This window comes from Phyllostomus hastatus, unplaced genomic scaffold (assembly GCF_019186645.2).
Source record: "Phyllostomus hastatus isolate PE091 unplaced genomic scaffold, TTU_PhHast_1.1 phas_contig_16, whole genome shotgun sequence".
In the NCBI taxonomy this organism is placed as follows: domain Eukaryota; kingdom Metazoa; phylum Chordata; class Mammalia; order Chiroptera; family Phyllostomidae; genus Phyllostomus; species Phyllostomus hastatus.
The window spans coordinates 6065852-6093713 of NW_025333643.1; the positions used below are offsets into that span (position 1 = coordinate 6065852).

A 27862-nucleotide genomic window follows, 5' to 3' on the forward strand; every position below is an offset into this window, starting at 1 on the left:
TAAACTGTATACCATTTATCCTAAATAACTACAGGTTTTACCATTTTCCTGTTGCATTTCTGAAAGCTAATCTTGTTTTTAAGCTCCCTTTGGATTTGTGGTGTCTCTCCCAATATTATCACTTAGAAGAGTGTCTCTTTTGTTCTTCAAGAGAAATTTTTGGTAATGCTGAATTACCAAATTCTTGGCATTCTTGCTCATATTAGGTTTTATCCTAGTACAGAGTGTATATATATGGTTTGACCATATACTCTGGGGCACTTTTATCAGATTTCCAGTTGGCTGATTCTGATTAATTGTTTTTAAATACCATATTAGTATGAGATAAAATGAACTTTATTTTGAGGCTTTCCTGGAAGACTAAATGGGATGGGAAGTCTCAGGAGGATGGGTTACACATTTTCAAAAACAAGATTATGACAAGTAAATTATTGTTTCTGACCTTTTCCCATCTGGTGTTTTTCGTTTCTAGACAGTCACAGAGCCAGACCTGAAAAATAACCGCGTGTTAGATGAACTGGTAAAAAGCTTGAATTTTGCACGGTATGATTTGGAGACTAACTTTAACTACTTTTGCCATTTATATGTGTCCCTCTTTATTCTACACTTTTGGGGATTAGAGAATGCAGGTTTGGATATTTGGGGTAAAGAAGGGAAGCAGCAACAGTTATTAATCATACATGGACAATTATAATGGCAGTGGGATTTTCTCCCTTTACTCAGCAGAAATCCACCTGTTTGAAACACAACAGTTAAAATGCATATTTGAGCACTTACTTTTGGGTACTACAAGCATACTCTAGCTCCATTTTTTATTTTGCCTGTCGTAGCCCTAGAGTCAACCATTTTCCCAATAGTTGGGAAAATACCATTCTCCTTTTATTGGAGAATGGTATTTGGAAATTGGGATCTGTAGTGGGCTGTGCTCATTGTTACCGGGGTATCATTGCTTCCAGAGCTGGGGAACACATGCATGTATTCTTATGTGCATACTAATCCATGTATACAAATACATCTGTAATTGTTTCTGTGTCCATTACATATTAATCCATTCATTCTTAATCTGATTTACTTAGCATGTATAAAATGACATGTCATGTGAAATATTAGTAGACACTTTATTAACTCAGAAGTGTAGCTTTACTTACTAACTGTCAAATACATGATGGTGAAGGTGAGTTTGATCACCCAGAGGGATATAAAAAGGCATGTTTTACCAAACGGTATCTTGAATTATTTTTAGATTTAATCACGCAAGTCGAGCAGGAATTTTCAGTAGGAATCCACTGTGTTTAGTTAATGGTTAGGTGCCTACATACTTAAGTGTAGGACTTCCAGGCTTCTTGGAGTCTTCTTGGAAGTACATTACATTGCTTCTAAAAATGTAAAGAGATTTCTTCCAAGAGAATTGCACATTTATCAATCCTAAAAAATGATCAAATTTGAGTATGTTGAACTTACCTAACATGACATTCTGGAAATTGGCTAGTTAGTTATTTTCCTAAGCAAAGTCATACAAATGTGGTATGTTTTCTTAGATTAAGAACGTCTGAGATTCTCTGATTCTCATAATTAGAGTTACTGCTTTTATTACAGTTTTTTACCAGTGAGTCTTTCAGTCAGATTTTGAAGTCTGTGAGAAAAGCTGGAGTCATGTCTTTGGAAAGGAACTTTTGAGACAGTATTGGAAGGCTTGTATTTTTTCTTCAGATGGTACTGAAAACGTAACAACATCCCTGCTAGGAAGAAGGGAGTGTTACAAAGAATAGCATCTGTTCGTGGAAGAGAAGTTATCAATATCTTTGTGTTCACAGAACTTTCGGTAATTTAAAAGGAGGCCTTGGAACAACTGAACTCCCCCCTCCCTCCCTCCTTCCCAAAAGGAACAGGCTATCTGATTGTTTGTCACAGTGGGTGTGGTGGAGCAGTAAGCATTCTCTCTAGATTCGGGTGTATTTATCCTTCTGTTTGCCTTCTCTGCATTGTCTTACGGTGAGCATTCCTTGGATGTTTGTCATATCTGAAGCACTGTGGTATCTTATTTGCAAAATTACTGATGAAATTCAAGCTAGTCAGCTTTATTAGTTGTTTAAAATCCGGTTTAAGATTGATGAGGGAAGAGGTTTAATTTTATGACAAAATGTGAGATGTTTATATGGTTTGTTGATTTTGTTTCTTCCTGTCTTTCCATTACCGTTTTATGACATGATTTTTTAAAATTTAATATTCTAAGTGGAATAACAAAATGGTATTGGAAATAATTCTAGAGGTTTTCAGACACGGGCTGACATGCATGACATTTTCTTCCAACTTTTGTCTTATTTTCAAAGAACAAGTGTTTTGTTTTTCCTCAAGTCAACTTTATTTAAAGTAATGTTCTTAAGAAACTGTTGTGTTCAACAAAATTTAATTAAAATATGTTTGTCTTAGTGGAATGTCATTCTTGGGCTAAGAAAATACTGTTTCTGTAGTTTTGCATAGCAGCCAGTCTACATGTATATCATTGTTTTTATGAATAGAGCATACTTCAGTACTTCGGTTTATTCACCATAGAGGTATGACTTTTTCTCCATGTATTTACTCCACATGTAAGAATTTAAATATCTTAGATGATAATTGTAATAGATAATTCCCTTAGCGTCTCACAAGAGTATGCAGAATATAATTTCACCTTATGCTTTAGTTTAAAGCCTACTGGCTTCAGACTCAGGTAGCACTCAGTTTCCGTCTTGGCCCTGTTATTTCTGATGTCAGTGGCCGCTGTTCCCCATCTGAAAAATGGGAACAATGCTGTTGATACGTTGAGAGATTGTTATAAGGATTAAAAAGAGTCACTTCAGTGACTAAGGATGTGATACGAAGAGTCACTGAATTGCAGTGGTTCCTTTGTTGTAAATCAAGTGACTATGTGTGTTAGTCTAATTCTGGACACATTATGTTCCATATTCTCTTTGTCTCTCTCGACGCTAATACTGCAGTGTTTTTAATACCGTAGCTGTATAGTATGTCCTTAAAGTCTGTAGTGCAAGTTTTCTACTTTGATTTCCTTAAAGACTGCTGGCATTCTAGGGCTTTGATTTCCATGTAAATGTTAGAATGAATATCATTTCACTTGAAAAAAGGTTGCTTGTATTTCAATTGGGATTGCATCGACTCTCTAAAATCAGTGTGGGGAAAATGAGCATCTTAACATTGTCGAGTGTTCTAATTCATGTACATGGATATCTCCTTATTTATTTAGGCCTTTCAGAGATTTCCCTTAGCATTGTTTTGTAGTTCAAGATATAAGTTATATATATATTTTTTGTTAAATTTATTTTCAGGTGGTTAATATTTTTTATGGTATTTCAAGTGGTATTTATTAAAAAAATTCATTTTCTGTTAGCTAGTATATAGCTAGAACATTAATTTTTGTTTATGGACATATTCAGTGACCTTGCAAAAATTCACTTATTTTAGTTGCTTGTAGATTTTTAAAAAATTTTTTCTATGAACATAATAATGTCATCTGCAAATTAAAAGCTTTTTTCCCCCTTACCGTTGTATCTTTTATATCACTTGTTTTGCCTTACCACAAAAGCTAGGACCCCCAGTACAATCTGAAGAGGAGTGATGGCAGTGGACACCTGGTCCTGTTTGCAGTCTTAGTGAGAGGTGTTCCGTGTCTCACTAGTGACTGATGTTAGCTGTAGGTTTTTTGAAGGTATCTTTTATTAGAGTAAGAAAATTTTCTTTTATTCCTGGTTTTCTGAGTGTTTTTATTGTGAATGGGTGTTGAATTTTCCCAAATGTATTTTCTGCATTTATTAAGATGATTATACATTTTTTTCTTTTATTTTGCTAATGCAGTAAATTACATTGATTTTTCAACTAGCAAACCAACCTTGCATTCCTGGAATAAATCCCACTTGGTCATGATGGATTATATTTATCTCTAAATTTTATTTGTTAATATTTCATGTAGTATATTTCTGTCTGTAGCTATGAGATATTACAGAACTATAATTTTTACCCCTAAAATGTTCATCAGATTTTGTTATCATAGTTATGCTGGTTTTAATATAAGTTGGGAAACATTCTTTTTCTATTTTGTGGATGTGTTTGTGTAACAATATTATCTTTTTCTTAAATATTTGGTAGAATTCACCAGCAAAACTATCTTTCTTTCTGGAAGGCTTTCGATTGCAGCTCCGTTTCTTCAGTAGATATAGATACTTCTACTCTTCAGGTCTCCTGTTCCTTCCCTCGTCAGTGTTGATGAGTACTGTTTTTCAAGGACTTTGTCCATTTCATCTAAAATTTCTAATTTATTGCTATAAAGTATTTATAACACCCTCTTCTTATTTTTTATTTTCTGTAGGATCTATAAAAATGTCTTTTAATTCTTTGTTTTTGTAATTTTTATTTTCACTTATTTTTTTTTCTTTTTCAATATGTAGGAATTTACTAATTTTTAAAATTTTTTCAGCTTTTTGCTCTGCTCATTTTCTTTTATATGCCTGTTTTCTATTTTGCTAGTATCTATTATTTATTTCCTCCTTGGATATAACTTGCTATTCATCTCCTAACCTTATAAGTTGGAAGCTTTTAGAATGTTGATTCTCAGTTTTTCTTGTAAGTTATGATTTGGTATCTAGGGATTGTTTTAGCAACCCCCAGGCTATCATTCAACTCAGAATATTTTCTGGTCTCCATCGATATTTGACCTGTGAAGTTACTTAGAGGTGTGGTGTGTAATTTCTTAACATTTGGAGATTTTCCAGTTACTTTCATTGAGTTTCATGTGAATTTTCAGTGGTCAGAAAAGATAAGCTGAATTGTTAAAGTCTTGGCAATTGTTGAAACTTGCTTTATGTCCCAGAACATATCTGTACTGGTAATTGTGCCCTGGATCCTTGAAAAGAATGTGTGTTCTGCATTTGCCATGTGTAATGGCTTTCACTTGTGAATCACATCAGTTTACTAATTGGGTTGGCTCAGATCTATATTCTTACTGGTTGTTGCGTATTCTCTTAGAGAAGTGTGTTTAGATTTATATTCACTATTATTTAAACTAATTATTGTGAATTGATTATCTTTCCTTTTAGTTCTGCCAGGTTTTGTTTTATACATTTTTGAAGCTGTGCTGTTAGGTGAATATAATTTATGATTTTAATGGCTTCCAAGTAAATTGACCATTTTGTCACAATGAGATGTCTGTCTTTATCTGTCATAATGCTTTTTGCCTTAAAGTCTATTTTGTCTGCTGTTAATGTTTAAAGTTGCCACATCAGCTTTCTTTTGGATGGTGTTGTCATGGTACATCTTTTTCCATCCTTTTATTTTCAACTTTCCTGGCTATTTATATTAAAGTGTTTTCTTTTAAACAGTATATAGTTGCCTCTTATTTTTAATCCAGTCTTTACATTTAAAATGATTACAGTTTACCGTGTTACTTTGTTTTCTTTTTGTCCATTTGTTCTTTTTAAAAATATATTATGCCACTTTGGCTGGTGTGGCTCAGTGGATTGAGTGCTGGCCTGTGAACCAAAGGGTCACCAGTTCGATTCCCAGTCAGGGCACATGCCTGGGTTGCAGGTCAGGTCCCCAGTAGGGACGTACGAGAGGCAACCACACATTGACGTTTTTCTTCCTCTCTTTCTCCCTCCCTTCCCCTCCCTAAAAATAAATAAATTTTTAAAAAAAATGCAAATATTATTTCTTTTTTCTTGCTCTTTTGTTGATACTAGAGTATTTTTATAATTTTATTGCCTTTGTTAATTTTTGCATAATACCTTTTAGTGTCAACTAAGGGATTATTCAAGAAATTATAAAAATACACCTGTAACATAATACAAAGTACCATAAATTAGTACTTTTATCATGTCCTGAGCAATGCAAAAACTTTATACTATATTTGTGTTATTTAATCCCTATTCTTTGCTATGTTTGGAGAGATCTTTTTTTCCATATATGTTATAAATTCCGCAAGACATTGTTAGTGTTGTTTTCAAGGAAGTCAGTGGTCTTTTAGCCACATGTTTACTTTTTCTGGGACTGTTGATTTTTGCTGACATTTGTGTTATCATCTAGGACTATTTTCCTTTTGCCTGAAGATTTTTTAAAATATTTTTTGCTTGCTGGTGAGGAATTCTCTTAGCTTTTGTTTGCTTTAGAATGTCTTTATACTGATTTCATTTTGGATGAATATTTTCAATGGAAATAAAATTCTTGGAAGTTTTGTTTTTGTTCTGTACTTTAAAGATGCCATTCTATTCTTTTTGCTTAAGTTTTTATTGAGAAGTCAGTGATATTTCTTACTGTTCTTGTAGATCAGGGATTCTTACCTGAGAGTGATTTTGCATTCCTTTTAGCCCTTTCCCCAGGGGACATTCGGTAGTGTCTGCATATATTTTGATTGTCTCCAACTGCTTGGGAGGGATGTATGCTGCTGATGTTTGGTGGGTCCTGTAGTTCCTTCTGAGCTTCTTACAATGCATAGAACAGAACTGACAACAAACAATTATCTTAATGGGTCAATAGTGCCAAGATTGAAAAACTGTGTCCTAGAGGTAATGTCTTAGTTTTTTTCTGGTTATTTATAAGACTTTCTCTTGATTTTTGATTTTCAGTAATTTGATCATTATATGCCTTTATCTTTCCTGTGATAGATTTTCATTGCCTTTTATTGCACTGTCTTTTTATCCATTTGTTTATGTTTCTTTTTTATTTAAACATATTCATCATAGTTTCTTTGACATTTTTATCTTCTAATGCCACTCTTTTGATTACTTCTGGATCTCCTTCCATGAACTATTTTTAAAAAAATATATTTTGTTGATTATGCTATTATAGTTGTCCCATTTTTTCCACCCTCTATTCCCCCCAACCCTGCACCTCCCATCCCACCTACATTTACACTCCTTAGTTCATGTCCGTGTGTCGTACGTGCAAGTTGTTGGGCTTCTCCTATTCCTATACTACTCTTAAGCTCCCCCTGTCCATTTTGTACCTACCATTTATGCTTCATATTCCCTGCTGAAATGTGATTCCCTTCACATTTCCCCCCATTCCTGACCCTTCCTGCTGATAACCCTCCATGTGGTCTCTGTTTCTGTGATTCTGTTCCTGTTCTTATTGTTTGCTTAGTTTGTTTTTGTTTAGGTTCAGTTGTTCATAGTTATGAGTTTGTTGTAATTTTACTGTTCATTCTTTTGGTCTTCTTCTTTTTCTTAGATAAGTCCCTTTAACATTTCATATAATAAGGGTTTGGTTTTGATGAACTCCTTTAACTTGATCTTATCTGGGAAACACTTTGTCTGCCCTTCCATTCCAAATGATAGCTTTATTGGATAGAGTAATCTTGGATATAGGTCCTTGCCTTTCATGACTTTGAATACTTCTTTCCAGCCCCTTCTTGCCTGTAAGGTTTCTTTTGAGAAATCAGCTGATAGTCTTATGCAAACTCCTTTGTAGGTAACTCTCTCCTTTTTTCTTGCTGCTTTTAAGATTCTCTCCTTCCCTTTCATCTTGGATAATTTAATGATGATGTGCCTTGGTGTGTGCTTCCTTGGGTCCAACTTCTTTGGGACTCTGAGCTTCCTGGACTTCCTGGAAGTCTATTTCCTTTGCTAGATTGGGGAAGTTCTCCATTATTTTTTCAGATAAGTTTTCAATTTCTTGCTCTTCCTCTTCTCCTTCTGGCACCCCTATGATTCAGATGTTGGAACATTTAAAATTGTCCTGGAGGTTCCTAAGCCTCTCCTCATTTTTTTTTGAATTCTTGTTTCTTCATTCTGTTATGGTTGAATGTTTTTCTTCCGTCTGCTCCAAATTGTTGATATTAGTCCTGGTTTCCTTCCCTTCACTGTTGGTTCCCTGTATATTTTTCTTCATTTCACTTTGCACAGCTTTCACTTCTTCCTCTATGTTGTGACCATACTCAGCCATTTCTGTGAGCATTCTGATTGCCAGTGTTTTGAACTCTGCATCTGATAGGTTGGGTATCTCTTCATCATTTAGTTCTATTTTTGGATCTTTAATTCATTCATTCATTTGAACCATATTTCTTTGTCTGGGGGTGCTGTTTTGTTGTAAGGGGAAGATCCTGAGGTTATTTGCCGGGGGTGGGGGCAGGGACAGCTCACTTCACTGTGTTGTGACGCTGAATTGTCCCCAGGAGGGAACAATGCTGCTTGCTCGCCTCTCGGCCAGCTTTCAGTCACTTCCCCTGCTACCCATAAGCAAATTGGGTCCTCACGGTGCTGATTCCTGGGTAGATCATCTTGTGTAAATTCTAGGACTCTGTGGGTCTTTCCAATGAACTCTCCTGTGAGGCTGGGAATTTTTCCCTCTACTGCAACTCCCATAGGTTTTTTCAGTCAGAGGTTTTAAGGCTTTATTTTCCCACACTGGAAGCCCTGTGTTGCACAGTCTGTCTCCGCAGTTGTTCCTCCTGGTTTATCCGCACACAAAAGTAGTCCACCAGATGCCACCTCACTGTCCGGTCCTCCAGCCACTGGCTTACTGCGTGTTCTCTCTCCCCAGGCTGCCCTTCTCTACCCCTCTTCCCAGCCTGGATGAATGTTTCTTCTTTAACTCTTTGGTTGTTGGATGTGCGTAAAATTTGATTTTCTGGCAGTTTTGGTTGTTTTTTTGTTTTTAAATTTGTCATTGTCCTTTTGGTTGTGTGAGGAGGCAAAGTGTATGTATCCACACCAGCATCTTGGCTAGAAGTCCCCATTGACTATTTTATTTCTGGATTATTGGTTACTTTATTGCTTTTTAGCATGTCAAATAACTTTCAATTTTATGTTGAACTTTGTAGGTGAAATATAATAGGACTGTAGTTATCTTTTTTGAAAGATGTTGAATTTTGTTTTGATAGGCTGTTAAATTATCAGCTCTTCACTTTTATCTTGTATAGGCCTGGTTTAGTGTTTTGTTAGGTTTGGTCTGTTTCAGTTTTTTTTTTTTCAAACTATATTTTTAGAGTGTGGTCCTTCTTCCTAAGGTGTGGCCTTATTGGGGTTACAATGGAATGTCTGGGGTCTTGCACCAAGGTCTCTTAGCTCTGGATGGGCTCAAACTCCCAACAGTTTTCTTAGCTCTGACCTTTGGAATCTCAGCTTCCTAGCCTCTGCTTCTTGCCAGGTCTCCTGGTTTTGTCTTATGCTTGTGCAGCCCTGCAGATCATCAGGAATGGACAACATTTTCTAAGACTTTTGGGGTTTACTTTTCATGGCTAACCCCTATTCAGCACGCCATCCCTTCAAACCCAGCCATCTTTGCCTAGAATTCTGGTCTCTGTTCCCTCTGCCCACTGGTCTGTGTTTTGACTTTAGTTCAAATACAACCCCCAGAAAATGCTTCTGGGGAAATTCTTGGGGAAGTATTGGATCACCTCATGTTTCTCTTCTGTCAGGGTTTGCAGCCTTGTGCTGACTATAGCCCATGCTTACAAACAGTTGTTTGTGTATATTTTGTCCAGATTTTAAAGTTATTTATGATTGGAGGTTAATTCTGATACAAGTTATTCTCCATTGCCAGAATCTGAAGTCCTTCCATTTTCTCTTATAGACAGATTAACTGTTTTTTAAAGTCAGATATATTGCTTTGTATTTATTTTATTCTAGAAGAAACATTTTGGTTTGATTATCATTATGGAGTAAGTTTTATATTTCATAGAAATCAGTAAGTATTATTTGGGAAATCAGCTTATGTTAGTTAACTTATTATACATTACTTGATATCTTAATTGTCCATTGTGTTTTTTGTGCTTCAAGGAATCATTTATTGCAGTTTGCCTTAGAGTCACCACCCATTTCTCCTGCTTCCTCCTCTTCAAAGAACCTTGCTGCCAAAGTACACACTCCTGTAGCCTTTAGACATTCTTTAAAGCAAGGAAGCAGGTTAATGGAGAATTTCTTGATTAGAGAAGCTGGTGGTTCTACATCGAAGTTGTTGATGAACAAGAGTGAAAGCAAATTCAGTCCTCAAAAAGTGGTGAGCACTTCTGCAAAGGCCAATGAGACATCTTCCTTGGGAAAGAGAGTTTCAGGCACCTCGGATGCTAATGTTCCTGAGTCACCCTCTACGTCAACTTTGAAACAAGTTACTAAAGGTAGGAAATTACTTTCATGTGTGTATTTTCTTAATGGAAACCTCATCCCTCGTGACATAAGAATAAATAAGTGCCATTTTCAGTGGGGAGAAATTCAAGAAAGGGTGAACCATATCTCGACTTGACAGTCTCAACAGTTGATACAGGCAGTGCTTCAAGATGTTTGTTCTGTTTCTCTTGGATTCGGGTTGATTGTTGCATAAATGAAGCAATTTTCATTACTTTACACTTTGAGCGTGGCAGTAACTTTCTGTTTTTCAGCTTTTAATTCTCCCCATCCTTCATATTTTTTCTACTTTAAAGATGCTTTGTATGTTATTATGCCATTACTTGCACACTTCCAAGCTGTTCTGATTGCTGTTTACAGCCTAAAACAACATGACCCCTGCCCTTCCTGTCCAAACTTACTCGGCTCTGCCTCTCAAAAGTCCTCTGCTCTAGCCAAGCTGGTCTCCCCACTCTCCTTGAATACACCCAGGGACTGGCAGCCACTACATGGAGGCCAAATTTGGCTTGTTACACCTATTTTTGTCAGTAAAGGTTCACTGGAGCACAGTTACATCCTTTGTTTGCATGTTGTCATGGCTGCTCTCATGCCTCACGGTGGAGTTGAATAGTTGTGACAGAGGCTGCCTGGCTCCCAAAGCCCAAAACCGTGACTCCCTGGCCCTTTGCAGTGTGTGCCAACCCCATTCCGCCTTTCAGACTCCGTCCGGGTCCTAACCACTCTTTGGTATGTTGGATAGTATTGATAGCTTATGTACTAAAGTGGTAGAGCATGTTTTCTGGACTATTTGTGTATAATCTGCTTAACTTTTTGATGAGTGGGTCAGCCTGTTAACCTGTTGATTCATGTCTGTTCTTGTCAGCGATGTTTAGAGGACCTTTTAGGCAGAAGCTGTGCCTTAGACATCTTTGGTCTAGACACTCACAGCTCACACAATGCAGGGCTGTTAGTGGGTATTGATTTTAGATTGACATTAGTTTATTAGTACTCGATTGTTTAAGTTTCATACAGATATGTACATTTTACTTGGGTTTCCTAGTGTACCTTACTTTTGGTCAGTCTGTCAATTCACAGTTCTTATGGTAGTGTTTTTAGCTTGATAGTTAAATTATTTCTTCCAGCATAGTCATTTTTTCAAGTGAAATCTTACAACGAACCGCAGTGTATGAAAGAGATCAAGCAGGCCCTTGGGGCCCTGCTGCGTTAGAGATGTGCTGCTTCACCTGACCTCTCCCTCTGTCCCCGTCTGTCACCCGTGGTGGCCCCTGGGCCCCAAGATACCTGTATAGATCCCCGCAACTCCAGGGAACAGTTTGAGAATGATTGTGTTTCCTAATTTACAAACAAGAGCTAAATCAACACGTTTGTAACCATTGATAAAGTGGGCAGCAGGGGCCCGAACCAGTAAATGCTTTGCTGCAGCTGTGCCACACCACCCCCTTCAGTTCGCCCCAACCAAGTGTGTCTTAACTCAGGTTGTTGCGAGTGCTTTGGCACTAAACACAGATGGATGGTCCTAAGGTTTGGGAAAACCTAAGATTAGTTTTATAGTTTCATCACATCTTGGGAGAAATGACTTAACCAAAGCATTTTCTGATAAACAAATTTCCAAACTTCTTTGCAGTCTCTTCCTTTTGAATTCTGTGACCTCCCACAATTCAGTCCTTACCCAGTAACCAGTCTGTCCCCCTCCTGTTGCCCGGAGGGGCCATTCTTTCCCTCTTTTGCTTTTCTGAGTTGGTCATGGGATTCTGGTTTTTATCTTAATCTGTGAACAATGCCATGTTATATTATTTTTGCCCATTCTACCAAAAAACAAATTGTCCTTTTTTTTTTTAAAATATAGTGGATTGTCCTGTTTGTGGGGTTCATATTCTGGAAGATCATATTAATAAGCACTTGGACAACTGTTTATCGCGTGAAGAGAAGAAGGAAAGCCTCAGAAGGTAAGAAAGTCAAGCCTAATGGTAGAGCTGCTTTAGCTAGATGCCCCTTGTGCTTTTGTAAACTTGGGGGAAAAGCACAGTATTCATTTTATCCGCGTGACCAGGTGCCAGAGTCCCTCTCCCACTTGCTCTTTCCTTTACTTCCGTCAGTTCCTCTTCCATTCCCTCTCCTTGTTCTTTCTCTACTCCCACTTTGTCAAATATAATCAGCTATTGAATTTAACTGCTAATAGAATTGACTTAACAAGAAATTAGTCACTTAGGATTAAATTTTCTTTAAACTTGTTTTCTTCTCTTAGAACTTTAGAACTATCATAAAGCTCTTTAGCCAAAGACAGTAAGATTAGACTCTGAATATAAAACATATAAAATCTTTCTTTGGTTTTTAGGGTGCTCAGAAGTTTCACAATTTTAAATACAGCTTGTTTAAAATAATTTTTTTTCCAGTAGGCAGTTATATACATATGACTTTAAAAGGCACAAAAGGGCACATATATATATGAAATGGAATGTCCTCTTGCCTCAACCCCCACCACCCAGGTGGCATAACTAATAAGTTGTCAACTCAGTGTTTGCACCCACACTGCTGTTTTGCTTCCCTTATACATCAGAGTTACAGTAATTTATTTATGCAGACCTCTATTGTTATACATATAAATTGTTTGGGAATGAAATTTTAGTCAAAGTTATATTGCAGGTGCTCAGGAATCAGTGGTTAATGAAGATAATAAGGAGCCACAAATTAGAGGAGTCTGGTGATGAAGGGAAGAAGAGAGATGAGACAGTAGTTTGGGAGAGCAGGAAACATCTAGAATAAGGAAGATTTTACTTCTTAAAATAGAAATTGGTTAAGCTTTCAGTCTCTCTCCTTCCACTGTTTCCAGGGAAAGAGCAGATGTTAGATGGAACAAGGTTGAGAGCATAAGAGATGAAGAGCCCAATAGTGAAGTTAATCTTTGATGTGTAGAAAGAACTTTTCTTCTGACACAGAAGGGATCAGAGAGATTTGGACTAGGAGGAGGGGGAGTAAGGAAATTAATGGTGTCTGGGAGGTCGGGGCGAATAGATTGATAGGCTCTTATATTTGCCTGTTTTGAAGGACTTGGAAGAGCATTTCTAAAAAACATGTTAGTAAGGGAGGAACCTTTATTATTTTTTGTGATTAAAGATAAAATGGCATCACTTAATTTTTGAGTACCAGTAAATATGGAGTGAAATCAGGTTTCAAGGGATAAACTCATGCTGTTATAACTTACAAAAGCTAACACATACCCTACAATGATGCTTTATTAATTTGCTTTGGGGGGCATTGACATTTCTTATTGTAGTGTTTTTAGCTTGATAATTAATATTTTCCCTCTAGCAAAACTTTTTTTCAAGTGAAGTCTTACTGTGAACTATAACATTTAAAAATAGATAAAATTGGTTCTGGCTGGTGTGGCTCAGTGGATTGAGTGCCAGCCTGCGGACTGAAAGGTTGCCAGTTCGATTCTCCATCAGGGCACATGCCTGGGTTGAGGGCCAGGTCCCCAGTATGCAAGAGGGAACTTACTGATGTTTCTCTTGCACACTGATGTTTCTCTTTCTCTGTTTCTCCCTCATTTTTCTTCTCTCTAGAAATAAATAAATAAGATCTTTAAAATAGGTAAAATTGGCTGTGCTGCTTGAGAGTAGAGACAGAAGGCCCGGGGACTGTGCTGCTTCACCCAACCTCCTTTTTCGTCCCCGGCTATTGTCCATGGTGGCCTCTAGGCCCCCCTGTATGGCCACAAGTGCCTGTGCAGTTGTGTGTGCCCACCACTCCCTTCTGGTGGGTAAACGTGTTGCTGAGAATCGAATTAGATTTCTGTAGGTTACTTTATTAGTTGAGATTTGGAGTAAATGAAACTGGATCATCCCAAGGATGATTTCCCATAAGCCATCAGAATTGGATGGTTTATTTTTCTTTAGAAATGTTTCCTTCTAAAGAAAGAGTTGGGGATGTAGAAGCTGAGCATTTGCTCCTTGAAGAGTAAGGAATCAATACAGATATCTTAGGACTGCTGTTTTTCTAGATGCATCCATCATATTTCCTCTAACACATTTAAGTCTTGTGATGAATTCAAAGACATATGCATCCATACATTGTTAAGTTCCAGTTCCAATAGTAGTTCCAGACCCTGCTCTGTGGGCTGCTGCAGTCCTGCCAGTTGCTGTGCTGTTCAACTTAGAAGCACCGCAGACTGAATCTGTCTCTTAGGAAAAGACTGACTACACAAGTTAGTGTATTGAAGCCTCTGAGAAGTCCTCCATTAAAGACAATTGTTAGATTTTCTTTAATCCAGTAATTCCTAAATTTATCTCTTATTCCCAAACATCTTTGTTCTGATAATTTATATCTTGTGAAACTGGTGTTTGTTAAGCTGCATTTAGGGAAACATTGAGCCTCATTTCTCTTTAAAGAAGTTACAACTTGGTCTGAGGTCTGGTTACATAAAAGAGTCTCTGACATTGAAACATTGTTTCCATAATACCCTGACAGGCCATTTTCTTGATATGATGACAACCCTTAACCCATTCTGTGTAGATTCATATCAGAGTTGATTCAAAGAATGCTCTTTCTTTTGATGTCTTCAGGTTCTGAGGACCCCTTAAATGTGTTCATTTGGTTTCACTAAATCATGGAAGAAAGATCAGTGTCATTTTCATGTTTTGGGAAATGTTTGTGAGGCTTCATATTTTAGCATTCTTGGCAGAAATTGTTGATTTCTGCTGGTGCTCTTTGTTGTGTGTGCCAGTGAAGAGTGCAGCTTTCCATTGGAGTTTCACAGTCATGACTTATCTGTCCTTGATAAAATAAATGCTTTTAGCTATACAGACTTAATGCATTGTCCCTCACAATGTGCTTGTATAAACTACTACAAAATGTTTCAGCTCTATCTACCTACCAGGATTTAGCCATAATTTTATCAGTCTTGTTGAGTTCCATGGGCTGTCATTGTAAGAAGAGAGATTTTCAGAAAAATGTTATCCGTTGAGGGTTTGCAGGTCTTTCTTCAATTAAATAGTTATTTCTGGCTTATAGACTTTATTGATAGATCACAAAAGAAATAATTTAGCCAGGGAATGACACTGTTGGTTAGTAGAGAAGTGTCTGTTTTTTTCAATCTATATTTAACTGTCATTTTTGTCATTATGTTCTGAACTATTTGTATTAGATTTACCCTGTGGAACCTTATTAATATAGATTTTAGGTCCCCACTTCAGGATAGAGTAAGTTGGGGGTTGATTTGGAGAAGTGACCAAGAATCTGCATTTTAAATAAGCTCTCTAAGTGGTTCCAAGACATACTGGAGTTTGGATATCATGGCCTTCTGTGAACTAGTTATATGGAAGTCCTTTGTGAAATCTTGTTTTTTGATAAAATTATTGCTTTCAGCTTCCTATTAATTTTTACCTGAAATTTTGATAGTCCCGTTTTAAAATTATTACAATTGTAAGAACACCCTTGAATATGTATTTACTAATCACCTAATTGTCAACCTAATCACCTATGTCAACCTAATTGACATAGTGTTGAGTCAGGTGATATACTCAGAGAACAAGTTTATAATCAGATTAAAACTCACTAACTAGTTTCTATTTATAAAATTGCCTTAAGTCATTGACACCCTTGGGTAGCTTGACTTCTATTCCATTTTAACAAATAATGTTTATTAACTGGTATTTTGGAGGGAGTGAAAGAAACTCATTTAATAGGGCTTTGTTACATTTAAAATTAAAACTTAGTGCTAATCAGTATATCAATTATGAAAATAGAATGAAGAGCCAGATGGTGATTTTGCTAATACCCTTCTTGTAATGCCTTATATACATATATTTGTTAATATAATTACTTTAAGTTGAAGAGAACAAAACCCTGTTGTGTTTTTTGCTGTAGTTTTCAATTGTGTTCTTTGAAGATGATAGCTCAAGAATATCATCTACCCACCAGTTTTCTGAATTCCTTTTTCATTGGTGGTAATGAGTTGGGCAAAGCTAATTGTCCCAATAGGTCTTCTTTTATTTTAGCTAGTGCTTTTGCAAAATGATTGTCTTGGATTTGAGGGGCAGTTTTGCCTGTGGATTAAAACTTTTTCTAAAGAAGATATGTATGATAGTAATGTTAAGTCCATAGCTTAATACACAATAGGATTTGTACTCTATCTGATATAATTGTTTTTTGCAGAGATTTTGCATAGGAGCTATAGGCAAATTTTAGGAAAAGCATGCTTTAAAGAGATAGAGAATTGAATAAGTCTACATAAATGTGATTCTTAATGAAGTTCTCAGAGCATTTAGTTCATTTAGTTCACAGGCCTTCTATGTGAGTCCCCAGTCTGTAGCTTCAGGCCTTCCCTCTTTCTGAGACCTAAGTTTCTCTATCTGAATGTCTCACTGGCACCTCTGATGCATCATGTCAAACACAGTCAACTTGATTTGCGAATTTCATCCTTCTCTTTCCCATTTTTATCGTAATGGGTCCATGCTCCCAGTTACCCTGGTATTCAGTCAGAAGGTAAATTACTATTTTAAATGAAAAGCATTTGATAATTCACAATAACCCTCAGTTATCTCTTTTTCTCCCCTTTTCAGTTCTGTTGAGAAAAGGAAGCCGCTGCCCAAAACTGTATATAACTTGCTATCAGATCGCGATTTAAAGAAAAAGCTAAAAGAACATGGATTATCTATTCAAGGAAATAAACAACAGCTCATTAAAAGGCATCAGGAGTTTGTACACATGTACAATGCTCAGTGTGATGCTTTGCATCCTAAATCAGGTAAAGCAATAAAACAGTGAGTAATGCTCATCCTGCTTATAGCAGTTTTGTATAGCTCTGGGATTATAAATCATAGAAACAGATTTTGAATAGATATACTTTTGAAAATAGATAAGACATGCAAATATATTTCTTCAGAAGGTATTAGATTATATACTGTGATACACCAGCCTTTCTCTCAGCCAGTCTCAGTCCCCATTGCCTTCTCAGAAGCAGTAAGTGCTGCTGATTTCTATGTGTCTTTCCAGAGATAGTGTGGGATAAAGAGTTGATTTAGAAAGTCTGGATTATGGTGCCAGCTTTGCAGCATTGTGACTGGGTGACTATGGGCAAGTTCCTTAAATTCTTTAAATGAATGTATCGAAAAACTGTGGTATATTTACACAATGGAATACTAAGCAGCAGAAAAAAAGAAGGAGCTCTTTCCCTTTGTGACAGCATAGATGGAACTGGAGAGTATTATGCTAAGTGAAATAAGCCAATAGTGAAAGACAAATACTATATGATCTCACCTATAAGTGGAACCTAATGAAGAAAACAAATAAACACATAAAATAAGAACCATCAACGTGGGAATAAAGAACAAACTGACAGTGACCAGAGGGGAGTGGGGAGTGGGGAGGAGGAAGAGGTATAATGAGGGGAAGAAGGGGAAAGGGCAAGTCAGGGAACACGTATAAAGGACCCGTGGGCATGGACAACAGGGTGGGAATTGACTGTGGGAGTGGGGGAGTGGGGAGTTGGGGCAGAGGAGAGCAGTGGGGAAAAGAGTGGGACAACTGTAATTAAACAACAATTAAAAAAAAATAAAAACAGTATTCCAGTCAAATGGAGGCATAGGTAGATATGTTTTGCCTCCTTGCACAACCAAAAGAAGGAAATTAACCAATTTAAAAACAAAAAACAACCAGAACTGCCAGAAAATCAAACTGTATGGAAGTTTGACAACCAAGGAGTTAAAAATTCATCCAGACTCCACCACAGCACAGTAAAGAGAGTTGCTCCACCTTGGTGAATCCCTGTGGCTCTGCCCCTTGCAATGCAACAGGTGCAACAAGACAAAGAAATATGGCCCAAATGGAAGAACAGATCAAAACTCCAGTAAAAGAACTAAGTGATGATGAGGTAGCCCACCTATCAGATCCAGAGTTCAAAACAATGGCAATCTGCATGCTCACAGAAATGATTGAATATGGTCACAAAATAGAGGAAGAAGTGAAAGCTGTGCAAAGTGAAATGAAGAAAAATATACAGGGAACCAACAGTGAAGGGAAGGAAATGGGCTCAAATCAACGATTTGGAGCAGAAGGAAGAAATAAACATTCAACCAGAATGAAGAAACAAGAATTCAAAAAAAAATGAGGAGAGGCTTAGGAACCTCCAGGACAACTTTAAATATTCCAACATCTGAATCAGGGGTGCCAGAAGGAGAAGAGGAAGAGCAAGAAATTGAAAACTAATTTGAAAACATAGTGAAAGAGAACTTCCCCAATATGGCAAAGGAAATAGACTTCCAGGAAGTCCAGGAAGCTCAGAGTCCCAAAGAAGTTGGACCCAAGGAAGCACACACCAAGATACATCATCATTAAATTATCCAAGATTAAAGGGAAAGAGAATCTTAAAAGCAGCAAGAGAAAAGGAGACAGTTACCTATAAAGGAGTACCCAACACTATCAGCTGATTTCTCAAAAGAAACCTTACAGGCAAGAAGGGGCTGGAAAGAAGTACTCCAAGTCATGAAAGGCAAGGGCCTACATCCAAGATTACTCTATCCAGCAAAGCTTTCATTTAGAATGGAAGGGCAGATAAAGTGCTTCTCAGGTAAGGCAAAACTAAAGGAGTTCATCATCACCAAGCCATTCTATGAGATGTTAAAGGGACTTGTCTAAGAAAAAGAAGATCAAAACTATGAACAGTAAAATGACAACAAACTTACAACTATCAACAACTTATCATAAAAAAACAAATTAGCAAACAACTAGAACAGGAACAGAATCACAGAAATGGAAATCACGTGGAGGGTTATCAGTGGGGATAGGGAAAGGGAGAGAATGAGGGAAAAGGCACAGGGAATAAGGAGCATAAATGGTAGGTACAAAATAGACAGGGTGTGGTTAAGAATAGTATAGGAAATGAAGAAGCCAAAGAATTTATATGTAGGACCCATGTACATGAACTAGGTGGGGAGAGGAGGGAATGCTGGAAGGAATGGGCATACCAGGCCGAGGGGGATAAAAGGGAAAAAAACAAATGGGACAACTGTAATAGCATAATCAACAAAATATACTTAAAAAAATTATGTGCACAAAGATGCTCATTACTATAGTATCAAAATAGTGAAATACTTGGAATAATAGTGTTAAGTGAATATTCATAAATGGTTAGAATGTTATGTAGCACTTAAAATTACAAATGTACTATAACTAAAATGTTTACAATACAATTTAAAGCAAAAAAAATTATTTATCTCAGTTTTCTCATCAATAGAATAAAGATTATCACACTACCTACTTCATGGTGTTTTTGAGAGAAATGCATGAAAATAAAACTCATATAAACTGCCTAGCACAGTACCTTAGCAAGTAGTTAGTATTCAGTAAATGTTACCATTATCGTTAGTACACATAAACATGTCCTCAGTCACTGTGGCTTTATAAAGTTGTTTGTGTTGTATAGTCATACACCACATAACATTTCAGTTAACGATGGATCACAGATAGGACGGCAGTCCCTTGAGATTGTAATGGAGGTGAACAATTCCTATCTCTTAGTGGTGTGTCGTCGTGGTCATAGCCTCGTAGCGTGATGCATTGCACAGATACTTACTGTTACGTCACAGTTACCCAGTAACGTGTTATGCAGGCTTGTGGCCTTCGGAGCAGTAGGCTGTGCCATGTAGCCGAGGTGTGCGGTAGGCTGCATCCCGTTGGTTTGTGTAAGTGCACTCTCTGTGGTGTTTGCATGACAGTCGCCTAAGGACACATCACTCACGGAGTATCCCTGTTGTTTAGCGGTGTGGGACTGCATACACTCTTCAGTGATTTCTCCTTTTCGTTTAACCACACACATATTTTGGAGTTTCTTCAGTTATGAGCATACATAGAATTGCCAATATTTTAAAAAATCAGAGTACAGCATGTAAACACAAAAGTACACAAGGTGTAAGTATATTGTTTGGTGAATTAATCACTAAGTTTCACCAAGGGCACATCTCTCTAACCACTGCCCACACCACCACCAGGATCCCAGAAGCGCCTGCCCACTCCCGGGCACTGCCGCCTTCATTCCCACGGACGACCACTGTCTTGACCTCTAACACTGTACATTCATTCTGCCTGTTTTGGCCTATATTTGATTATTATAAGTGGAATAATAAATAGCTTATATATACTGAGTGTATCTTTATTTGTACCGTGCTATGTTTATAAGATTCATGTTTTTGTGTACATTTGTGATTTCAAAAGATTTTTTTGTTGCTCTAGAGTATTCGAATATATATCTCAGTACCCTTTCACTGGTTGATGGACATTTGGATTTTTCCACTCTTTGGCTCATAAAAATTATGCTGCAGTGAATAATCTTTTACATGTGTCTGTGTACACAGGCACACATTTTTTTGAATATATACACCCAGGATTGGAATAGTTATGTTTTTGCAGATCTTCAGCATGTGTGGATACAGCCAAAAACTTAGTACCAATGTACATTCTTATGAGGAAGGTGTGAAAGTTCTAGTTTTTCCACATCCTTAACAACTTTAGTATAGTCAGTTTTCTCTTTTGGCTATTCTAGTGGATCCATGGTAGTACTTCATTATGGTTTTAATTTGAATTTTCCTAATGACTGTAATGTTTACCACATTTCTATGTGCTATTGGCCATCTGGATATCCTCTTGGATGAAATGCCCATTTAGGTTTTATGCCCACATTTTCTATGTTGTAGATCTAATTTTTTCTTATTTATTGTGGGAGTACATGAAATTTTCTGGATAGAAATCTTGCTGGATTTTTGTGTTTAGTTCCTTCTTCCATTTCACCTTTTCATCCCCAAGGGCTTCATTTGAGAAGAAGTTCTTAATTTTAACGTGACCCTGTCAGGTGCAGTTTTCCTTTTTCATGTCCTTCCCTCCACGAGGTCATGCAGATCTAAGCTTCCAAAAGCTTTATCATTACTCTTTTTACATTTCGATCTATGGCTTATCTGGGTTTGACTTTACCATATGTTATGAGGTAGGAAGCAAGATTCTTCTGTCCTTTTTTATGTAGATAGCCAATTGATACAGCACCATTTATTAAAAAACTATCCTTTCCCCACTGAATTGTCAGTATGACTTGGCTGAGAATCAGCTAATTATATATCCGTGGGTCTGGGCATCGTTTCCTCAGTCACTTACCAGCAATGTGCTGTCTTAATTACTTTATAAGTAATTTATAATAAATCTCGCTTGTTGGTACTGTATTTCTTCCAGCTTTGTTGTTAATTGAAATTGCTTTAGTTTTTCTAGACCCTTTGCATTTCCATATGAATTTTAGAATAAGGTTGTAAATTTCCATCAAGAAACAAAAACCTGTTTGGGTTGGCATTACATTGACTCTATGGATCAGTTTGGGGAAGTTGATATCTACACAGTATTTGAATCTTCCAACTTGTGAATTTAGTTTATCCCTTTATTTATTTGTCTTCCATTTCTGTCAGAAATGTGTTATAATCTTCAGTATGAAGTTTTATCTTTTAAAAGACTTATTCATAGGTATTTGATTGTTTTTTTCACATTTTTTATTTTTGTTCAAGTACAGTTGTCTCCATTTTCCCCCCACCACTCCCCTCCACCCCAGCCATCCCGACCTCCCACCCTCGATTCTGCCCCCCTTTGATTTTGTCCATGTGTCCTTTATACTTGTTCCTGAAAACCCTTCCCCCTTTCCGTATTTGATGTTTTTGATGCAATTTAAATTGTATCCTATTTTAAAATGTCAATATGTATTTACTTGTTGCTGGTATATAAGAATACAACTGATTTCATATATTTTTGTATCCAGTGACTTGTTATATTCACTTTTTTATGTGTATTTTAAAAAATTGAGGTATAATTTACTTACATAAATAATCCTTGTGAAGTGTACAGCTGTCACATAAGTCAAAATATAGAACATTCTATTCACCCCCAAAAGTTGCTCTGCCTCTTTATGATAAATTTTCTTCCCCTTACTCTAGTCCCTGGGAAATACCAATCTCTTCTATGTCCCTGAAGTTTTGCCTTTTCCAAAATGCCAGAAAAAAGGAATTATACAAATTGTGCAGTATATAGTTTTCTGTATCTGGCTTCTTTTACTTAGCATGGTGCTTTAAAGTTTTGTCTCTGTTGTTGCATTTATTAATAGTTTAGTCATTTTTATTGTGTGGCTGTGCTACGTATTAACTGGACTGTCTCCAGTTTTTGGCTGTTATGGGTAAAGATGCTGTGGATGTGGGCTTACAGATTTTTGTATAGCCATATCTTTTTATTTCTCTTGGATGAACACCCAGGAATAGAATTGCTGGGTCATGTGGTCAGTGTCTGATTAGAAATATAAGAAATTGCCATGCTGTTTTTAAATGGCTACACCATTTTGTCTTCCGTGCGAGGTCCATTTGCTCTGTTTAGTCTTTTACTTTTGTTTTAGGGCCAAGTGGAACTTTCAAGTTCTTTACAAGCAGAGCTGGAAACCGGAAGATTATTTCGTTTAAATGAAATCATACAATATGTGGCCTTTGGTGACTGAGTTCTTTCACTTAGCCTATTTTCAAGGTTTATCTATGGTCAATATCTCATTTGTTTTTATTGCCAAGTATTAGTTCATTGTATGTATGGAAGTCACAGTTTTTGCCCATTCATCAATTGATTAACATCTGGGATTTTTCCACCTTTTGGCTGTTATGAATAATGTTGCTGAGAACATTCATGTACTTGTTTTTATGTAGACATGTTCTCATCTCTTAGGTGTGTACCTAAGAGTGAATTGCTGGCTCAACTAGTAACACTCTTTGAACATTTGGAGGAACTGTTAGACTGTTTTCTAAAGTGGCTACAACATTTCACATCCCACCAGTAGTGTGTGAAGTTCCAGTTTCTCCACATCATTGCCACCACTTGGTGTTCTGTCTTTTCTATCACAGCCATCCCCGTGGGTGTGAAGGGGTGTGTCATTGTGCTTTTGATTTGTATTACATTGACTTTTTAATATTAAGCCCACCATTTATCTTTAGCAAGTAATGTATCTATTTTATCTAAGTTGATGAATAAATAATATACCACCTTTTTAAAAAACAATATTGCTTCATTAGTCCTGTGGGAGGTTTGGTGAGGTCCTGTGGTTCATTTCTGATATTAGACATGTGTGTTCTCTTTTCTTTCTTGATTGGCTTGCCTACAGGTTATCAATTTTGTTGATCTTTCCAAAGAACTAGCTTTCAGTTTCATTGAATTTTTTCCCCTCATTTTATGTCTGTTTGTATTTCATTGAATTCCACTTTTATCTTTATTATTTTTTCTTACCTATTTTCTTTTAGGTTTAATTTGGTCTTTTATTTTTAGTTTATTATGGCAAAAGCTTAGATAGTTAATATCAGATTGCTTTTTAATGTAAATATTTAAATCTACAAATTTTTCTCTAAGCATTGTTTTACCTGCATCCACAAATGTTTATAATTTTTTTTTATTTGTTTAAAATGTTTTCTAATTTTTGCTGTGATTTCTCCTTTGATCCATGGGTTATTTAGAAGTGTTTTCGATTTCTTTTTCTTTTTTTTAAAAGATTTTATTTATTTATTTTTAGAGAGAGGAAGAAAGAGAGAAACATCAATGTGTGGTTGCCTCTCATACACCCCCTACTGGGGCCCTGGCCCACAAACCAGGCATGTGCCTGGACTGGGAATGGAACTGGCAACACTTTGGTTTTTAGGCTGGTGCTGAGTCCAGTGAGCCACACCAGCCAGGACCTAAATTTCTAATATTTGGATATTTCACAGATATCTTTTTTTATTATTCATTTTTAATTTGATTACACTTTACCAATTCTGTATGATGTCAGACCTCTTAGTTTTATTGAGACTTGTTTTATAACTCCGTATTTGGTCTTCCTTGGTGAATGTTGCATAAACACTTGGAAATTTTGCTTTTTTTGTTCAGTGATCTATAAATGTTAGTTATGTAAAGTTGCTTGATAGTATATTCAGGTCTTCTACATCCTTACTGATATATGTGTACTGTCCTAACAATTACTGAGAGGATTATTGAAATCTCTGGGTATATTCATAAATGTTTCCATTTTTCCTTTTAGGAGTATGTGCATCTAGTATTGTTGTGTCTTCTTGATGAGTTAGCCTGTTTATTGTTATGAAATATTTGTCTTCATCCCTGGTTATATTCCTTGTCTGAAAATCTTTATCTGCTTTGAGTATAGCTGCTATGTTTTATCTTAGTTCACTCTCTTTTTAAAAGCCTATTATGTTATTCTATTTAAACTTTGGGTATTTTTATTGTTTGATTTTTTTGTAAGTATATGGTTTGGATTTGCTTTTTAAATTTCATTTAACTTTTCATTTTGTTTAATCTCTTTGGGTGTAAGTCTACCATCTTGTTCTTTATTTTCTATTTGTCCTATCCATTCTTTATTTTTTTTCTTTCTTTTCTTGCTTTTGGATTGAGTGTTTTTTAGTTTTTCATTTTATTTCCACTATTGTCTTTTTACCTATGCCTCTGGTTAACTTGTTTTGGTGATTATTTTGGGATTTAACATTTGCATCTTGTCATAGTCTACCTTCAGATTATACACTACAGGTGTAATGCAAGGACCTTCTAACTTTGTCCTTTGTTTTATGGTTGTCATAGATGTTTTTCTGTATGTGCTATAACCCTCATAATACGTTGTTACCATTGTTTTTGCTTTAAACTGTCAGTTTTCTTTTAAATAAAAAACGCAGAAGTTTATATGTGCCCACATATTTGCTATTTCTAGTGTTTTTCATTTCATTTCTAAGATCCAATTTTTCATCTGATGTCATTGTCTTTTGGCCTGAAAAAGTTTATTTAATATTTCTTTTTTTAATCTTATCAACAATTATTTTATTTTTAAGTGTATTTTATTAATTATGCTATTACAGTTGTCCCAGTTTTTTCCCCTTTTCCCCTCCTCTGTTTAGTAACCACCTTTCCTCCAGAGGTTCCCCCCTTAATTCATGTCCATGGTTTATGAGTGTAAGTTCTTTGGCTTCTCCATTTCCTGTGCTATTTTTAACTTCTGCCTGTTTATTTTGTTCCTACCAATTATGCTTATTAATACCTACAGCATTTCCCCATTCTCCTTGGATATGGCAATAAATAAATAAATAAATAAATAAAAGAAATGAAGGTCACACTAAGCAAAATAAAGAATAAGCCACAGGAAACCAATAGAGAGGGAAGGAAGCTGGGATTCAGATCAACAATTTGGAAAATAAAGAAGAGATAAACATTCAGTCAGAACAAAAAGAAGAAAGAAGAATTCGAAAAATGAGGATAGGCTGAGGAACCTCTGGAACATCTCCAAATGTGCCAACATTAGATAGGGATGCCAGGAGGAGACGACAAAGAGCAAGAAACTGAAAACTTCCTTGAAAAAATAATGAAGGAAAACTTCCCCAGTCTGACCAAGGAACTAGACATGCAAGTCCAGGGAGCTCAAAAAGTCCCAAAGAAGTTGGATCCAAGGAGAAACCCACCAAGACACATCATAATTAAATTACCCAAGATTAAAGATGAGAGAATCTTAAAAGCAGCAAGAGAAAAGGAGACAGTTGTGTACAAAGGAGTTTCCATAAGACTATCAGCTGATTTCTCAAAAGAAACCTTGCAGGTAAGAAGAGGCTGGAAAGAAGTATTCAAAGTCATGAAAGGCAAGGACCTACATCCAAGGTTACACTATCTGTCAAAGCTTTCATTTAGAATGGGAGGGCAGATAAAGTGCTTTCCAGTCAAGGTAAAGCCAAAGTAGTTTATCACCACCAAGCCATTATTTAATATTTCTTGTAGTGCAAATGAGCTGTTGAGACAAATTCTCAGCCTTTATTTGTCTGAAAAAGTCTTAAGTTTGCATTCATTAAAAAAATCTTTGTTTGGATATAGTTTTGCACTTGTGGGAAAGCTGAAACACTGTTGTAAGGAACATATACATATTTACCCAGACTCACCATTATTTGCCTCATTTGCCTTATTTATTACTGTTTCTCTTTCTGGGTATGACTGTGTTCATGTGTGTACATCTTTATGCATTCATAATTTTTTAAAAAAATCTGAGTAAGTTATATAATCTTGACTCTCTATCCCGAATTACTCCATTGTGTATTTCCTAAGATAAAGGATATTCTCTTTTATTGCACAGTATAGTTATCAATTTTAGTGAATTCGACTTTGTTATAGTACTTTATCATCTCTATTCTGGTTTCGGCAGTGGACTCAGAAATGGCCTGTATAGATTTTCTTCCCCTCCAACACATGATCCAGTTTCAGATCACCACTGTATTTAGTTGTAATATCTTTTTTTTTTTAAGATTTTATTTATTTTATTTTTAGAGAGGGAAGGGAGGGAGAAAGAGAGAGAGAGAAACATCAATGTGCGGTTGCTGGGGGCCGTGGCCTGCAACCTAGGCATGTGCCCTGACTGGGAATTGAACCTGTGATGCTTTGGTTCGCAGCCCGCGCTCAATCCACTGAGCTATGCCAGCCAGGTAGTTGTAATATCTTTTCCATCTCTTTCCATCTGAACAATTCCTCAACCTTTTTTTGTCATTTAACAACACTGGTTTTTTAAAAGAATACAGTCTTTGTTTTTGTGGGGTTTTTTTTCCGAATAGAATATTTCTCAATTTGACTTTGTCTAATATTTTCTTATAACATTCAGGTTTTACATTCCTGAATGTTGATGAACTGCTGGCTTCTCCTTCCTGTTTTTCATTTGTTTCAGTACTATATGAATACTATATAAGTAATCTTTTGTCCTTTTCAAAATACCAGTCATATCCAGAGGTATTTGACATCTTAGTGCCCCTCATTTGTGATGGCAGTTTTGATCATCTTGTCAGTTTCTCCACTGTATAGTTTTCCCCTTGCTAACAATAAGAAATCAACAGAGAGACATTTTAATACCATATATTCTATACATCATTAACATTTCACCCTTCTTTCATTCTTTGGTAATTTTACCTGAACTTATCTTTTCTCTGATAGTTGTAAAATACGATTTTTCTAACATCAGCACTCCTTCCACATTTACCAATTGCTACTTGCCATGATTTTGAAAACAAGAACCCTCTTTTCTTTTTCTCTATTTATGATCAATGTAGATTCACATACTTATAACTTATTGTCACCCTTAATTATTTTGGTTTTATGTTTTTCCAGATTTGGCCAGTGGGTGCTTCTTCATGCTAGTTCCTTGTCCTCATGATATACCCCATTATTTATTTTTATTTATTCATTCATTCCTTCATTTATTTGAGAGAGGGGAAGGGAGGAAGAAAGAAAGGAAGAGAAACATCAGTGTATGGTTGCCTCTCACGTGTCCCCTACTAGGGACCTGGCCTGCAACCCAGGCATGTACTCTGACCGGGAATTGGACTGGAGACCCTTTGGTTTGTAGGCTGGCACTTAATCCATTGAGCCATACCAGCCAAGGTGGAATAATAATTTTAAAAAAGAAAAAATGGACAAAAAGAAAACAAAGTAACATGGTAACTGTAATTATTTTAAATGTAAAGACTGGATTAAAAAGAAGAGGGAGTTATATACTGTTAGAAGAAAACACTTTAATATAAATAGCCAGGAAGGTTGAAAATGAAAGGATGTGAAAAGATGTACCACTCAAACACTAACCGAAAGAAAGCTGATGTGGTATCATTAAACATTAATAGCAGACAAAATAGACTTCAAGGCAAGTGTTATGAGAGATAAAGACAGACATCTCATTTTGGTCAAAATGGTCAAAGTGGTTG

At 36.3% G+C, this 27862-nt stretch overlaps 1 protein-coding gene across 4 annotated transcripts in view; it reads left to right on the plus strand.

Moving 5' to 3' along the window:
* RAD18 (RAD18 E3 ubiquitin protein ligase) overlaps positions 1-27862 on the plus strand; it is a 154726-nt gene that overhangs the window by 19588 nt on the left and 107276 nt on the right. For all 4 annotated transcript variants that reach the window (XR_006784934.1, XM_045832532.1, XM_045832530.1 and 1 more), the window contains exons 4-7: positions 473-543; positions 9765-10102; positions 11956-12055; positions 16670-16854. Coding sequence is in view for 3 of the 4 variants with exons in the window: in XM_045832532.1 (XP_045688488.1) it covers positions 473-543; positions 9765-10102; positions 11956-12055; positions 16670-16854 (694 nt within the window). In the remaining variant the exon portion in view is untranslated. The remainder of the gene's footprint in view (positions 1-472; positions 544-9764; positions 10103-11955; positions 12056-16669; positions 16855-27862) is intronic.